General features: G+C 36.2%; 1 protein-coding gene across 1 annotated transcript in view; it reads right to left on the bottom strand.

Moving 5' to 3' along the window:
• The window catches only part of LOC113404424 (uncharacterized), a 186,808-nt gene that overhangs the window by 19,833 nt on the left and 148,137 nt on the right, over positions 1-18,838 (bottom strand). Inside the window, exons 5-8 of the mRNA XM_026645308.2 lie at positions 15,920-15,946; positions 15,471-15,621; positions 13,581-13,739; positions 223-363 (exon numbers count right to left, since the gene is read on the bottom strand). Coding sequence (XP_026501093.2) covers positions 223-363; positions 13,581-13,739; positions 15,471-15,621; positions 15,920-15,946 — 478 coding nt within the window. The remainder of the gene's footprint in view (positions 1-222; positions 364-13,580; positions 13,740-15,470; positions 15,622-15,919; positions 15,947-18,838) is intronic.

Below are 18,838 nucleotides of genomic sequence, written 5' to 3'. Positions count from 1 at the left end.
TCCATTTATAAATTTTAATCGTGCTCCAAAATGTGTCACCGTTCGGTAAATAATAATTTTATATTCATAATGAGTTTTGTATGAATTCACTGCACATTCGTAGCATCGTAGAAGGGAATTTATTCATAAATTATATTACGAGCATCGATTTGTTCCCTCGAGCACGATAGGAGCCCTATTGATGTATTTATTTGCAAGTATATATTTTATTTTTGAAAGTACTGGAGCGGGTCGGCTCCCGACCGGCTGTCGGGCTCGGCGCGGCACGTGGCCTCCGCTCCGGTGGTTGACCGCAACTGTAATTTGCGGTCCAATTTATTTATCCAATTAATTTCTGTATTATTGAAGTCCGCTCGCATAATTCTGCTCGAGCAATTTTGTAATTAAGTCTCATTGTATTGAGGTGTAAAAATTTATAAATATTATTTATTTATTTATTTATACTTTATTGCACCCAAACTTAAAACTAAAAATTACAATATTGAAACAAAAAGTTGCATGAGGTGCAACAGGATATTACTGAATAATGTATTCGTAAATCAGGTTCTCGTATATTTCGAACGCACATTCGTGATGTATGTCGATGTTAATCAAAGCAATCTACGGAACGGCGCGAGAATCAGACAGAACTTGTATAATGAGGCAATGAATGGCTTTACAGACTCCTAATCGAGCAATTTCGCAGTTCATTGTGAACGCCGCTGCCTCCGTCAGACAGCCGGTTCAGGTTAAATTACGATCATAACAGCTCTCAGTATAACTTACGATACAATGTGTTTTATATTTAGGTAATAAGATTAAAAATGTATTCCGTATTACGTTTTTATGTCGAATATATGAATATTTGTTGCAGTGCTGATAGTGTCTATAGGCCATATTATTTATATTTTTTGAAGTGATTACTTCTTATGGTAGGATAAACGCGTTACGACGCCAGTCTGTCCGGCTTCCGTTTCTCTTACGCATACCGCAGTGGTAGGCAGGCTCCAGCTCTCTCATTCTTACCGCACGCTAGCCGTATTTCGGAAAGAGGTTATTTTTAAGCTATCAGTTCTGTCGGACGTCCCAAGACGCACACGTATTTTTAGTAGCAAACAAGCCATTATCGATAAAAATATTCTAAATATTGATATTAATGCCATTAAAACAATAAACAAAAATTTTGACAAAAAAAAACCGACTTCAAAAGAAACAAATTAATATGCTCTAAAATGTAAAAAATAATTGCGTATTATTCTACAACTTAATAATCAAGTTACTTATTCTACTTATTTACCAATATGTAGATACAATCTTTGTGTTTCTACGCAAGAAGATAAGTATGTACCTACCCACTTTAAATCTAACTTAACGCATACCTATGAACAACAAACAATGATCTAAACATTTTTTAGATTTATCCTATGTAAAATGTAATTAAAAATATTTAGACTACTTCAAAGTCGACAAAGTTATTACGATAATATAATATAGTTACATTTATTGTTATTTTGGAGTCGAGGGTTTTGCCCGCATTTAGACATAGAAGAGTTTTTTGTTCCTTGTGGAAGTTTTATATTATTAGGAGAAATTATTATCCTGTACGTGAAGACTAGCAAGAAAAAAAATATTTTAAAGGGATTGGTTCTGTTAATAAAGTATATTCATTATTTTAATTGTTTTAAGAATGTAATATGTGAACACAGTTTTTTTAAATTATTTTTTTAATGAATCTGTTTTGTCAAATATACAAATTCGAAATCTTTAATTTATCTTTTAAATACTTTTTTTTACCTTTTTATGTATTAAATATATGATGTACAAGTTATGTCAAATTACAATAAACAAATGCAATTTAAGAATTTAAGAAAAACGACTATTTATTGAAATAAAGAAATCATATTAAAATACCTTATTTCTTTTACTAAATTACTAATTGCGTGAGTTTTGACATTTTTATATAACTAGTTATTATATATATATTATAGAGTTAAAATACTCAGACAAAACAGCACTTGCCAGGCAAGCGGAATATAATTTTTTCAAATTATGTTATGTTTCTAAGCTACTTGATGCGGATATACATAAAATAAATGTTTAATAATTTTTATTATACAATTTTAAAAACAACTTCAGATTTGACGCAACAAAAGATTCGACCGAGTATCATTAATTTGCTCCTCAGAATTGAAGAGTTCGGTTACTTTGTCATGGATCCCGTGACCCGAACCTAACCAAACTGACACTAAACTGTCTTTGAACTATATGCTTTCCAATAAAAAAAGAATCTTGACGTGATTGGTTGACGTGATATTGAGTTATTCGTCCATTTGTCGCGCACATACTTAATGCAATTAGTTTAGCCCTTACGACGAGATATGTATAGGAGGCAGCCCGTAAACAATAAATCTCAGGCTTACATCATTTGAATGACATTTTCTGCCTCGCACAACCACTCTGTGGAACCAGCTTTCGCCGACGGTTTTTCCGAACCGATACGACTTGGGAACCTTCAAGAAAAGAGCGGACTCTTTCCTGAAAGGCCGGCAACGCACCTGCAAGCCCCCCGGTGTTGCAGCTGTCCATGGGCGGTGGTAGTCACTTTCCATCAGAGGAGCCTCCCGCACGTTTGCCACCTATGACATAAAAAAAAAAAAAAAAATGAGGCTCTATAAAAGATCAGCACTCTACTAGATCAATTAAGTTTATATCTGCCAAATAGTCACCTTGTAGCATCTAAGATAATACGATTATTATCAAAATAATCGAAATCTAAGAGCTAAATCCATACCAAAGCCACCTTCCGACTTAATTTGAAATTTAGTAGATTCAACATCGTCACAGTCAAGATCCTCGCCGAGCAGAGATTGCTCGGTGATTCAATCATACGAATCATACCAGAGAGACATTCATCTTGATTGGCTTTGAAGGAATGAATTGTAACAATGAATCATGCACGTGTCCTATAAAAATTTGCACATCTGAAAGTATCCATCTGTATCCACCACAACGCGATGCAGTAAACTCCAAATCTAATGGAAAATTTAGGCAGGGTTATTTTATATTTTACTCTACAGGAATATACTTCAGAATCCGCATTTCTAAAACATCATATAAATCAAGAGATCTAGAAGGTGTGTACGGGTTCTTATGCTCTTATCGTGTCCACGGAAGAGACAAAGCCGCTTATCTGTTTTAATTAAACTTTAACAAACACCTTTTGCTATAAATAACTTAAACCTTGCAGAGTCTGAAGTCTTAGTCCGACCTAATATAAATAATATTGTCAGGATTTCGGCCATATAGAAAGCTGTGTAATCACTCGGCCGGGTGGCTTTATTTTAGACATCAGAGAATGTCACGAAAACTATAATCCGAGGCCGTTATAAAAAATAATCTTGTCACAGTTGCCTAAGGTAATTCCACTATCAATTATATTTATTTGGCAGAGGTTTTTACGAAAGCTTCTTTGTCGTAAATCGCTACAAGACATCGCTGCGGGTAACAACTTGTCTATCGCGCTCGTACTCGTAATCGCCACGACAATAGGCGACAGGCACGCATACCATGCTAATGTAACAGGCAGGCGGACGTCTGCGGGTTATACAACAGTAAGGTAACTATCAAATAAAATGCACTTCTATTCGATCGTGTTTTTTATTAATTTTTAATCGACGGAGGAGACAGAAGACCCAACGTTGATTAGACGTCCTTAAGGCCTTATGTGACATAAATAGATATTTTTTATATAATATATGACGGAATTTATTTACATAAGAATTATTAACATTAAGTACTTAAATATTAAATACAAATATTAATTTAAAATTGTTTCTGTATCAATCTTGACCGCGTGAAATGGTAGCAAGAATGACTACCCCTCCTTTCCACATGGGCATCTGCGCTCGAAGTACAGCGGTGTTCCCATTCAAATAGACGGAATAGGTGTTCCTAAATACCCATAAATTTAAGGGGCATGACGTAAGGGTGGCTATCCGTTTTATAATATTTACAAATTATTCAGGCGTTATTATTAATGTAATATTAAACCATTCGTATTTAAAATTCACACTGACTCGTGGTACGCTGCCACTAATTAGCTTAACAACTGACTACCAAATATTTATAGTTACGACATATTTCGTAATATATTTTTAATCACATTTGAAATACTTTTAGTTACGATACGGCCGCCCTGATAATAAGTAATATATATAATAAGAAACAAATATTTATTAAAACTATGCAATCCGTATCCGATACGTTGTTTGTGAACACAATTGCTAGTTCACTTAAAGAAAAATAAGTTGGTTTGAATACCTATATGTAGATATCACATGGAGTTATTTTTATGGGTCTATATATATTTTCATATGCTCCTATATTCATCACTAGCGACCCGCCCCGGCTTCGCACGGTCGCAATGCTGCTACTAAATATAATACAGAATGTCCTACAACGTTCACAGCTTTTTTATAATTAGACAATACGAGCCGCTGTGTCCCTGCGTTTTAAATCTGTAATATCTTCGAAAATTTTCATTTATATCACATGCTGTAAAGGGCCATATTATCTAAATAATTAATTTAGATCATATATGCACAGTGTATTTAAGGTACTTAAATGGATAAGGATTAATGCCGTATTGCTTAAAATCGCTTCGAAAATAAGCCATTATTTCTCGTAAAAAGTAAAGAATAAAAAAGCGTCCAAGTGCGAGTCGGACTCTCCTTACTTCGCTGCTACGTAACCCTTCAGGTTACATAGCAGCGAGTAACAAGGTATATGTTTATGAAATTCAATTTGTAGGGTTCCGGACAGACATACAGCCATGACGAATCTATAAGGGTTCCGTTTTTTTGCCATTTGGCTACGGAACTCTAAAAATGTTTATCGTGGGTCATCCCTAAGAGATAGACATATACCATCGCGGACTTTTTTGAAGACAAAAAATTGAACTAATTAATTAATTTAATTTTTTTTATACAATACTGTAGTACATTATTTTGATTTAACTCGTCGGGTTCGGCCAGCGTTTGCAATGGAAGCGCAAAATAACGTGTTTATTTACGACATCACTGCAGAAACCTCTAAAGCGATCAGTGTTTTTCAACTATATTGTGCATGTATTATACATATAAACCTTCTACTTGAATCAGTCTATCTACTAAAAAAACCGCATCAAAATCCGTTGTGTAATTTTAAAGAACAAAGCATACACAGGACAGCGTTAAGCGACTTTGTATTCGCATAAGTACTGCTATATGTCTCACTACGACAGCAGTATTATAATTATTAGATGTATCCCTGTTTTGTTAGCACTCTGTGCCAAGTAAACATACAAAAGGACGATGCCTAGCGATAATCGGTTGCCGTTCTAGTCCCGACATCGCCTGTCTCTAGCCTGTGCCTGTTCCAGATACATTGGCAAATCACGCAAGGTGGGGAGGATATCTGAAGCGTGTGTGGGTAGGTACCCAGATGGGCTTGCTTTTTTATTTTTATACAGTTCTGTAATAATTATATTATGTTTTTCGTATATTTTCTATGATGCATGAATAAATAAAGTATCGTCGTGTCTGTGTGTACAACATAAATCATATATGCGATCAGAAGGCACTTGTACGATGGTAATAAAAGCTGAAAGCTCTTCACCTCGACAACGTTATCACAGCGAACAAAGTCCAATACTGCAATAAAAGTTTGAAATTGTTAGTCCATTATTGATATTCCCATTTACGCTCACTGTCCACTGAGTACGCTTAGCTATTAACATTTCTACGAAGACTTTTAACATTCTTTTAATAACCTCATGTCAAGTCAGAGGCGAATGCCATGAGCCTTTCACGTGCGTTACGCTTTCACTGATGTCATTGTTTATAAACAACCATAAGGTCATTTTTCAATTTTAGTCATCACCTTAGGAAGTTTGTAACCAGGTCGGTATTCAACTGATCATTCTTCGGATAATGTACTCTTTCTTGACATCTCATTTATTCGCCAAAAAATATACTTAATTATATATTTTTTTAGCGGATGGGGCAGCAACCTCAATGTATCCAGCGTTCAAAGCAACAGAACGAGTTCGGAGCGCTTTGATACGGACAGTGTTGTGTTACAGACGAAACTAATATTTTATAACGGCGCGCCATCGAAGCGCCATGTGTCTGACACACTGTACTTTATTACAGTATTTAAAGTTTTTTTTTAAATTCAACTACATCGACGGGCGCACAGTTGTAGTTTTAGTTCGGTGTGACGGCTGTAACATTTTCTTATTAACTAAACATCAGCAGATCTTCGCTGGGCTTGGACCTCGTCGTCTTTCTTGAAAGACATGGTTTTATTTTTTTCTTTGTTTTATATATATACATTTACATTCTACTTACAAACAATTTTAACAAACATAATTTTACTGAACAAAATTTTACCAGACATACATTTTAAATACACAGTTATGCTACTATTAGAATTTAAAAGATTTACAGCAATCCAGCGGGCTCCCATCGCGTGAGGGGATGTGTTGGGGAGGCTGTGGTGCCTTAACAACGAGGGATCTGGTCCTTCGAGCTTTTGCCTAAGCACGTCTAACTGATTTCCCAGGTAATGGCTTTTTCTAGCCCTGAAATTCCAGATTCCAACTTTTCCCATTTCTGGCCATTCATGTTTTCGATCGGGGTGGCCTCTGTAAAGAGCCTTCCCATCAACCTCATCTGCACTTCTCTGACCTCATAATTGTCTCAAAGGATTCAGCAGTCTCGTGGCCGACCGCCTGGGTCTCCTCCATAGTCCCAGATATGTTGGCTCGACCCAGATGTAGCTTTGGATTACGAAGTTCCGGATAGTCTGCATCTCCTTATTGTGGCCCGTTTCGATCCGCACTAGCTCTTGGGCGTGCCGAGAGCGTTCCTTTTCTAGGTTACATCAGGTGTGCAAGGCAATACAGCACTTCACATCGGCCCATCATTGAAAACTAAACAAGGCGCAAATTCGGCATCACGTGGCTCTCACCTCTGGGCGGGTACCAGCTGACCCTCTGCCTTTGCGTAGATATGTTGAATCACTCTGCCTATTGTACCACATTTTTCACGGGGAATGTTCCGAGGAATTATTTGAATTAATCTCGGCTGGAAAATTTCATCTTCAGACATCGTGTCAAAATTTGAAGATTCATCCGCACCTAAGGAACCGAAAATCCAGAACAGCGTGATTTTTAACGCATTTTCTGTTAATCTATCTACATTTGTTAAACGCCAAGCACCTGCGAGGCACCCCGTGTTGCACTTTCCAATTGTCACATTCCATCAGGTGAGTCGCCTGCTCGTTTGCCACCTAAAATAAAAAAAAGAAATACTATAATTTTAACAGCTCGAATGTTTTGTATAAATCTCGTAAATTTGTGTATTTCGAGATATTCTATTATACAGTCAACTATGAATTGATGAATATAAGAGTCAACTATGTGGTAAAACTCCCTAAATTTCTACAAAGTAAATGGTATTAAGCGAAATCAGCTCTGGTTTATATCGCGAAGTGAAATCTCGATAAGCCGAGCGAACTGTAAACCTGCGCTTAAGGCTTCATCATTGATAAAGCTTTGAAGAAAACGCCCGCGTCGCAGAGAAATTAAATAATGTTTATATTTCGATGTTTCTCAAAGTTTACTATGCATATCGTTTCTTTTTAAAACACAAACTTTAATTTAACCTTGGGCGCACATCAAACCACAAAATTTAAGCACCGGCAGCGCTATCCTGTAAAAACTAACTTGGTATTACATCGCTTACGACGATGCCCTTATTTTACACTCGTATCGTGTACCTTCAAATGTTTTACTTTTTAAAGTCAATGTTGAGTATGATGTATATTCGTGATGTATTACACAGTCGCCGCGGATCCCGCTCTGTCAAGAAACGGGAAAATTAATTTAAACAATCCTCAAGTCTAGACAGCAATCTCAATAAGTACAAGTCTCTGTCTTTTTAAAAACTGAAGTTATATTTATTTAAGTGAAAGTTTATTTGGTGGTAGGGCTTTGTGGAAGCCCGTCTGGGCAGGTACCACCCACTCATCAGATATTCTACCGCCAAACAGCAGTATTCAGTATTGTTGTGGTCCAACCTCGCAGTAATGCATAATGCCGGCGCGTGCCGACCACTCCGCCGACACGCGAGGTGAAGCCCAAGTGCGGCGGGAACGTTGCGAACTTTTGATTTCATCTCCGGACATGTTGTTTTTAATTGTGATACTTTCAATACCTTTTATTAATTTTAACGAATCCAGTGTTTAGAAATGAAACCAAAATATATATAATAGTAGTATAATTACTCTCTGAGACTGGAGGAGACCGTGGAAGGCATTTGGATTGTGGAGGGTAAATGAGTATAGTGGTAGTCAGCTAGAAGATTCAGAACGAATGCCGCTGTTATTGCGTTCAGTTCAAAAAATGAAACAGTAGCCTTATAATAAAATATTAATTTAATTTTAACAATTTCAGTGCTAGTTCAGAATATCGACTGGTGAGATACTATGTACAGCCATACTGGAGAGCTCGTTACCCTCGAATGTGAGTGCCGGTAGTGTCGTTGCATCATTATTTCAATAGTAAAATACAGGATAAGTAGGGCATGTGTACTTGGTAGGGCTCTACTGCACTGTTCATGTCTTATATCATGAGCAGCGTCACATAAAAAACATAACATGACGTCCCAGAGCGCTCAACAGTCAACACGCTCAGAAAGCTCAACGTATCGGTTTGAGGTGTTATTGAGCGCAAGGTGCGCACTTCTGTTACAACTCTTTCAATTTCATTTTGAAACCAAACATCGTAATTGTCTTTGGTAATATGTTTAACATTAATTATTTGTTATCTTAAAAACACAGTTTCCCTTGTCTTTATTAAGCGTTGAATGACGTTAACACATCATTGTTTGCAAATCAAAGCGATCTATTCGTTATGTGTTACCTGTATGGTTCCACTAAACACACGACACCTCCCACAACCGCTACAAACATTCATCAAAAGCTAATTATCTTACTCATGTTTTGATTTCGTTTTTAAATTAATCTCTTTGAATGTAATCCCTTTTTTTCGTTATGGTATAGATAGGGGGACAGGCAAATGGGTCTCCTGTTGTAAGGACTGACTAGTCGCTAATGTATGTATCACGGTGCGGCACGGGCGGTGGTGACCACTTACCGTCAGGTGGCCCATGTGCATGCTCGCGTACCTGATAATAGATGACCATAATCGAGAGTTCCAATAAATATAGTTTCATAAGGAGAGGACGTAAATTTAAATAAAACGACACGATTACCAATGTACCGATGTATAGCTTTGCGAGACGCGCTAATTAAATTAAACTATTTAATTAGTGCGTTTCGCAACCGAAAATTGAATAGTTACAATATTCGTATAGGAATATTTTTGAGTCCAATGTTGGTCAAAACTAAACAATAGAACTCAGTCTCAAACCTAAATTGCTCCATGAAATATGTCCCGACGGAGACCAAGATATCAACGAACCCTTTTTCGTAACAACATAATTCTAAAAAAGGAAAAAATAAACCGTTTTTAATCTTTGGAGCCTTTGCTGCTGTCACAAACAAAGATAAATGGTTTTGATTAAACGAGTACTGAGAAACGAATTACAGCTCGCGGTCCCTTATACTAATTTAGACTTTTAAAAATAATTTAAATTGATTGTATTTTGGTCCTTTACTTATCAACAACTAGCGACCCGCCCCGGCTTCGCACGGGCGTAATGCTGATACCACATATACTACAGAATGTCTTTCAACGTTCAGTTTTGCAGTCATTAGACAATACAAACCGCTGTGTCCGTGCGTTTTAAATCTGTAATATCTTCGCAAATATTCATTTAAATAACATGCTGTAAAGGGCCATGTTAAATTCACAATGTACTTATTTAAGATACTTGATTGAATAAAGATTAATGCTATATTGCTTAAAATCGTTTCGAAAATAAGCCAATATTTCTCGTAAAAGTAAAAGATAAAAAATGGTTATTGTGGGTTATCCCTAAGAGAAAGATATATACCATTGCGGACTTTTTTGAAGACCTTTTTAAGGTGTGCGATACTGTAGTACATTATTTTGATCTACCTCGTAGGGTTCGGCCAGCGTTCGCAATGTAAGCACAAAATGTGTTTATTTACATTATTCGGAAACCTCTAAAATTATTATCAATGTTTCTCTACTATATTGTGCACGTATTATACATACATATAATCCTTCCTCTTCTATTTATCTATTTAAAAAAATCCGCAACAAAACCCGTCGTGTAATTTTAATGACCTAAGCATACACAGGGACAGACAGCGATAAGCGACTTTGTTTTATACTATGTAATGATAATGATATTTGAAACATGAAAGAAGATTTTTGTTTAAATCGTTACGTAAAATCTCAAATTCGTCCTCGGAATTTAGTCTCTTCGTTGATGGTGTAACCTCGGGACCTGTTATAGTGGAATCTCGGGACCTTTTATGTCCCGTTCAGACCGTTCTTACAAATCCGTCAAATTCTTTCACTCAGTTTTCACGGATTAATGTACTGGACAAACGAATGGCGACGATAGCTTTCACCGATTGCATTAAAGCATTCGTAATATTAAACTGTAATATAAATATATACCATCTCCCTTTTAAAATATAAATGATGACATATACGGCTGTGTGCTATATATATATATATGTATGTCGCAGCGTCAGATAATTAAATACTTTGATTGTAATCTCTTAGTTTTGAGATTTAATTCCGGATGGCCAGTGAAGTCAATCACTCTTTGTCACGTTAGAAAAACATAAAATGTCAGTTGTCAAGCAGGATAACACAGATGTGGTCGCGGCCAATGAAATATTGTAAAAATCAATATACGATAATCCAGCTGTCGATTTGTTGTATTGTTTGTGAATATGTATGACGAAGATGGTGACCCCGAACCAAACAATCTTGCCGGCTCACCGTTATATATATATGTTTACGTATATGGAGGATCCATTAGGTTCAATTTAAAATCGGAAACAATGTAATCTATAAATCAGGAGTTCTCTTGAAATTGAAAAATAAACGTAGACATTAAATATTTGCTCTCTCTCCTGAATACTTAATTTAAATGAATTTATTACAAGCTTTTATTTAAATTCAGCCGTTAGTGTGAGTGTGTGCGTGTGGCTCAAATATTGCAACATCGTTTTAAGCCAATTAGGTACACTCGGCAGAGAGTCAGGGATTTCACTCGATAAAAACTTATTTATATATAGTGACTTAGTTGCTTATTTGAGTTAGTTATAACAGTAGTCGTGATCTAGTGCATGTATTACATTATTATCGAAACTTATTCCCAAAAAATAATGTTAGTGTTACTGGACTTAAAAAACAAGAAGCAGGCGTGCGTACCGACCACGCGAACTGAGACGTATCGCCGTCTGGTGACTTGACAGATGAAGATACATCTTGTGGCGTGACTTGACAGATTAAGTAAGAAATTATTAAATAATTAGATGATTACAAAAACGCTTACATTATTTATTGAATGTGTTAATAAATTATGTAATAATAATAATTAGATTTTAATTAATTTTGAATAGTATTGATATCATTGATACTAAATAAGAGGGTACTTTGTATGGTATTTTTTTTTCAATATTGTGAATCATGTTATTTGTAGTGAGGCTTATGCTTATATAAGTCATAGAAGCTCGGCACAGAACGACTTTACCCTTTACTCCTCCTGGAGCAGCGAGGTGCTAACGTTTAAGGTACGATATCATTTTGTGATATAGTGTAATTGTTATTGCTTTTTATATTATTGATGAATATATGAATTGTGTTTTTTGCAAATATCAAGACACAAAGTTAGTATTAAGGTAAATATTAATTAATACAATATTACGATTACTACAACTATTATAATGGTTAAATAAATATTTGTGTTTCATGTATAATATTTTATTATCTTATAACCTTAGAATATAATAAAGTAATAAAGAAATATGTATAATAAATCTAACACACTCGTATAAATACGTAGACCTCGTGCTTTAGTCGATTACACAAAGAATAGAAGTATATTGACAACAGAATTCCAAAAGTTTTATTTATATTATTCAGAAAGACGAAATACAAATTAGAGTAAATTTGTCAAAGACGTGTTGCCTACCGACAGATATTAAGGGCCCGGGCTCCACTGTGTACTCAAGACTAGAGATTTTTTTCACAAAATGAGGATTGTATGTTTTAATATAAATGACGAGTTTTTTATTGTTGCCAGGCTCCGGGCAGGTAGCTCTATACTTGTGTATATCTGAAAAGTATTTAATCTTAGCAATATTACGTCCTACTTTCCACTCGACTCACTCTCGATTCTTATATTGCTTATTGTCAATATAGTTTTATTGATAAAACTATATTGTACTAGTTGCGTAACGCGATTTCACACGCTAGAATATTTTTTTAGAATTACTTTTCTTAGTTTCAATTTAACCACAGAGAGTTATATATATATAATATTATCTAGCTACTAATAAAAAACCAAATGTCCGTCTCCGGACGCCCTACAGAAGTGATAACTTAAACTAATCTGAGTTGAACTTAAATTGAAGAAAAATATATTTTATTGTTAATTACAATTCTTGAATATAATAAACATTAGAATTTTGTGCATGATTAGTAGCCTGCCTACCGCTGCCGTGGGCGCAAGAGAAAGGGAAGCCAGATAGACTGGCGCCGTTACGCGTTACGAAACGAAACGCCCATATTCGTATATATATTTAATCCCAGGCTATTAAATACTAACAAGAAATTATTACTTTAAAAATAACCAACATTCTTTTTAAAAGATACATTAAGTAACTATATTGAAAAAAAAAAAAACATGTAAAAAACCTTAGTAAACTATGCGAGTATATATTGTTTGTCGGAAATGTTATTATCTGCGATGTGTCTTTAAACAAAAATACGAAAAACCCGTTCAATATAACGGCATAGGATTAAAAAGTAATAAAACTGGATTGCGTCGGCGTTGGTTACATTTGAATACAGATACCGAAACGTACACCATTACTCGTAATGGCGCACGTGGCAAAGATTGCGCTCGGACACGATACGAGCTCTACTCTATTTGCTTAAATATATCATCATACTGCTTGTTTATGAATACGACGGTTTTTTCTATCTCGACATTTGACTTTTGAATACAATGAATTTGTGATTTAACCTCAGTCAATTCGGCAACCAATTTATTTAGGGTAGAAGTTTGATCATTACAAAAATTCGTGAAGTAGGCTTCCTGGTCTGTTTTCCAGATTTGCAACATTTGTTGTATTTCCTTTTTGAGATCCTGGAATTCGGAGCCTGGAGAGCTGCATGTGCGGGGATGCTTGTGGCGCATTGTAATATTTTCATCTTCATATGGACTACTCGTTATAAGTTTAGGGATATCCGAGTCGGACGATGTTTGAGTAATGTTGGTAGTAGAAGAGTTTGATGGCGGTGAGCGCTGTACGCGAGGCATACTGTGTGGGTATGCAGGGTCTCGTGAACGGCCGTACAAAGTAAAGTGAACCGTAGTACTCACAGTAGTAAGTTTAGGATGATCGTAGCGTAGTGGCCGCGCTTGAGACACCGCGTCGTCGTCCGGCTGGTCGTGGTCCACTGCGCTACTTCCACGGAGGTGAAGGCGGTGGGTGCGGGGCAGGATCTTTGCGCTTGCACCGCTCCTTTACCGAAGAAGCAGCTTTAACGGCCGCGAGAAGATGATATAATTTTAGGCACCCGTGATATCTATTTATGTGTTATAGTTGCATTGCGTATGCATTGATTAGTATTATAAGTTAAAATGACGCACGTCTACTCTTAGACACGGTATCGGACGGAATCGATCTTTGAATGAATTCAAGTGTCTCGTTGAATTTATAGGCGGTAAGAGTTTAATAATACATTATTTAAATTTAACAGTTAGTAGCCAATTCCAAATATAACATATTAGTACATTTGGGATTGATTACAACTATATATAACAAAGTTAAATTCATGTATGTAATGTAAACGAAAAACGTGTTCAAACCCGGGCCAGCGTCGCTGAGGGCACATTATGATATGATATATAATATATGAAGAATATTTGAATGTTTCATGCTATTGTATAAGTAATTAGGAAATGTACTTCAAAAGCGATAGTACTGAACGCCATTCAACGAAATAGTGATTTGCAATCGACATTTATGTTACCGCCCGCATGTTCGTGTCTCTCGGCCCGCATTGAAATCATTTAAACAAGTTTGATTGTCTTTCTGTAGAATTAAACATGATAAGACAAACACAATTCGAAAACGCTTTAATAATTAAAAATAATTTGATAGTTACCATCATATCTCGTAATAATTACGATCGTCTACTTGCGAACTCATAAAGTTGGGTACCGACTTGCGATTGTGATTACCTGAACTACACTCAGCGAACCAAGCGAGAAAAAATATTTTATTTTTAGTTTTAGCGTTATTTGTTATTGTTAAAAATTCTTAAATAATTAAAATAATCCTTTTTACAATTATTTATTCACCTGAAAATACAAAACATTGTTTACTGAAACTAATTACAACATCCTACTTAAATTTAGTTGAAATAGTTAGTATAGTAGGTACTTGTTGGTAAGGGTTCGTGCAAGCCCCTCTGGATAGATGCCACCCACTGTGTTGTGTAATGTGTTCCAATTTGAAGGGTGATTGAGCCAGTGTAACTAAACGTCTTAGGTCCTAAAATTGGCTGCGAATAATGTCCTACACAACGGATAAAGTGGTCTTTAACAAGGACGAGTAATCTGGATGTTTAATAATAAAACAGGAGCACTATAGATTCCTTCAATACTGTAACCAATAGTTTTCTACCGCAGCCTCTAGACCAGAGTGCCGAGACGCGCCTTTAGCCGCCAGCTGGCGTCGCGCGTCTCGCTGCCAACAAAGCCAACAAAATAGAGAAATATGAAGAGTTACAAGCAGAAATAGTCGTCAGACGCCTCCGCGTCTCGGTGAAGCGTTTATTTCTGAACGTGCACCTGCTGTTTCAAGAAATAACGAATATAAATGTTTTATTTATGTGTAACGCAGCGAGTTACGCTGCAGTGCAAAAGTCATATTATCGACATACGACGTAAGGTCGTAGCACGTACAAACCGAAGTAGAATTGTAATTGTAAATAATAAAATTATGTTTATTAGGATATATTCAACGTTTTGTGTGGTGATATTCCATATCCCATTGATATCCATGCCTCACCATCCTTTAACGAATTCGCTAAAACGCTTTGAATGTTACGATTTGTTTGGGACTTAAATAAACTCCTTGAAAAAGGCTTGAAGTTTACGAATTCACAGCGTGTTCGTCGTCGGGCAGCAAATCTTTGATACATTTGAAGCGGTAAACTCAGCGTTTATTTGGAAACCCTCGACGATACACAGAAGGTCGCTTACTCATGCTCGTAAATGGCTTCCTTAGGTCCGACTTCCCCGAGGAGAAAACTTTGCAACACGTAGCGACTCTTGCGAGACAAATTGCCTGATCGTAATTGAAACACTATTGGGATACCACTAGATAGTGTTTCTTGTATTGATAGGAAACACGCTGAAAGAAACAAATGCAATTTTTAGATCGAAAGAGTTTAATAGCATAGCAAATATTTTTTTAATAAACGGACACTTATCGATGTTAAATAATTGAATCAAAATGTACCTATTACAATTTTCAAGGGTTTTTTTCTCATTATCGGCTTATTTGTGGAAATGTGTTGTAGCACCTATTGAACTTTATTTAAGATTAATAGGTGCTAAAACACATTACTTGACTGGATGTTTACTAGACCATAACAATATTAAAAGACCGAAACTAGCAGAAACTTCCGATGACTGCTAGGGTCACTTACCTGAATGTGAGACTGAGGCTAGCAACCCTGAAAAGGTAGAAAAAGGTAAAAAATTGTGTTTGATTTAATTGTGTAGGAAAACACTTTTATCTATAAAAAAACATTGGGAGCATATTTAACTATAATATAATATATACAGTTTCCTACTAAATGTAATCCATTCATGACCACATGGTCATATACGAGATGAATAATGAACGAGTATTACGTACCTTGGGTTTAGTGGTGCTCGTCCAGACTTACAAAACGGGGCATCAATTTCAGACAAGTTCAAGGCTAGGACTCACGATTTCACTAGGGCGTCTTGGACCTTGGCTATTTGTAAATATATCAATAATAATATGGTAGCACGTCACCAGCACGATGATAGTTCGTGGGGACAGCCCGTGTCCATATTTCCACTCGTACTCGAGTATCGATAGCGTGTAAATTATAAAATTACTTTGCGAATATATCGGCAATAAATCAGTGTCACCCGGTGGGACCGGAGCCGCGAGAGCCAGGTGTCGGCGACGTGTGTATTCGCTGACGTGTGCGACTCTCCGTTACATCACAAATTCGTATATATTGTATATCGCATCGGTTACAGAACACACTTGTACTCGGTTATTCATTCTGATCTTATTAAATATGTCAAATAACACATTTGTTTAGTCTTACATTTGTCTATAAAATATAAATACGATTTATGTATACGAATATGTTAACGATGAGGTCACTAGCACAGGTAGATGGGTAAATCCACAAAATAAGTCGTGAATGATGATGATGATGATTAAAATATGTTTTTGAATTATAAATGGCCTCATTTAGGAGGGCTAGAAGGGTTAAGGTTTAGAAGATTAGTGGTTATGGTACAATTTCATTAAGCGGCGCTGTGAGACAGCGTTTGAGCGTTTAATGTGATATCATTCTATATGAATAACTGAATATTTTATATTTGCCTGGTGTGAGCAGAAACCGTCATCAGAAAGACACAATAATGTATTGTATATATTTAAATAATCCTCAAACTTTTCTATTACCTAACAACATTTTCGAGGAAATTACGAGCAGCAATATAATAAATTATATTAAATGATATGTAAACTTAAGCACATATAAATAAAATTGGACGAAAATTCCATCATTCCTTCCTCCAACAAATTATATGAACAATAAGACATAGTACGATCAGGGCATTCGAGTGACGGAAGCAATAACCGTATTTTAATATAATCTGCTCGTATTATGTTTCCGTGAACAGTGAAGCGACGCTTTAATATCAGAAGAAGGTGACGCCCACGAGATCCATATCTAATGAATAACTACGATGTTTAGAGTGCCGAGTTTTTCAGATATTTTTGGATACGCTTGGATAGCTTTGACAAATTTCAAATTAAAATTTCCTTAGGAGCAGGTGAGGGAACGCTGAAAGGGTCATCCAAACTGAGAGGTCGCGTGTAATTTTAGCATATGAACGATCATCTTGCAATAATACGTGTTTTATAAATGATGGCATATTGTATGAAACAGTCTAAAGAAGTGTAGAGCTCCAAACTTGATTTAAAATCCGATACTTGAATACAAGTTGGAATACTATACTGCTAACAATTTAATTGCGCCATATTTTTCCAGTTCATAGTTACTATCTATTTTTTGACTTTAGGTTACATTAATTATAGAGTATGTGTATAGACACATCACACAACATCACACGACGACCCTCAGGAGCGAAGCCGTAACGTTTAACGCTGTTGCAACCATGCCGAGCGGAGAGCAAAATAAATCAACGTAATGATAATCAAAGCAATCTATGTGAACTTTGGATAGAAAATCGATGTATGCGACAGGTCAAGGAGATCGTAGCTAAGTGAGACTGGCTCAACGAGCTACTGGAGTATCTCTCGACCTGGCCAAAGCTTAAGTGAGGGAAATGAAGCCAATTGTAATATTACAGGCAGCCGCAGAGAATGTGTTAATATATTTATTTATTTTTTTTAACGATATGGGATCATACAAAATAAGCTAAATACTTTCCCTACCACCTCCCCGAGGGAGTCCCGCCACACGCAGGTGAAGCCGCGGTTGGAGAATAGTTACTGACATTGCTATCTTACCAAAGCTTTTCTTAGGACGGTTACGATATCAGTTCGCGGGGGGAAGATCGAGCCTGTGTCGCTACGCTACGAAGCTTGTATAGTGTATACTGTTGCGATATTCAAAGCAAAATAAACACCATCAGATTGAATAATTTAACTGAAACATAAAAGAGAACCACTTCGAAGAACAAGACGACACAGCTGATGGTTATTGGTATTTTTATTGAGTCAATATTAAATTATAAAAGTGCTAATATTATCCTCGACTGGAGTTCGTATTTATTAGTTACGAGTCGCAAAAGATATCGTTTATTTTTTTAATATGTACTAGCTAAATGTTAAAAAATTAAACTTTACAATATTAGTTATTCCGAGTGAATTAGCGTTATTAGCGATTAGCCGTTTTAAAGAGATTGTGATCCTAATATTTATCAGTTGTTTGTAGAATTTTCGTACATTCAAAAGTTGGACTATCGATTTGCTTGACTACGGCAGTTGCGCTCGTACACGCATACGCAGCTATACGAACACTGGCTTAAAAATGACAGAAACTGAGAAGTGGCAATTGATTAAAGATCTCTCAAGTCGATACCAAAGAGTAGTTTTAGCTCGCATTATACGAATTTAGCAGTTCGTTGTGAATCTTAGAGCGTACTCCTTCCTGAAAGGCCGGCAACGCACCTGCAAGTCCCCCGGTGTTGCAGATGTCCATGGGCGGTGGTAGTCACTTTCCATCAGGTGAGCCTCCTGCAGGTTTGCCACCTCTAACATAAAAAAAAAAAAATGCTAGGTGAGCGAAATGCGAAATACATGTGTCAAATGTTTAAAAGGAACTCGG

This window comes from Vanessa tameamea, chromosome 5 (assembly GCF_037043105.1).
Source record: "Vanessa tameamea isolate UH-Manoa-2023 chromosome 5, ilVanTame1 primary haplotype, whole genome shotgun sequence".
Classification (NCBI taxonomy): Eukaryota; Metazoa; Arthropoda; class Insecta; order Lepidoptera; family Nymphalidae; genus Vanessa; species Vanessa tameamea.
Note: the sequence above shows the minus strand (reverse complement) of the source record. Positions and strands in the feature narration are given on the sequence as shown.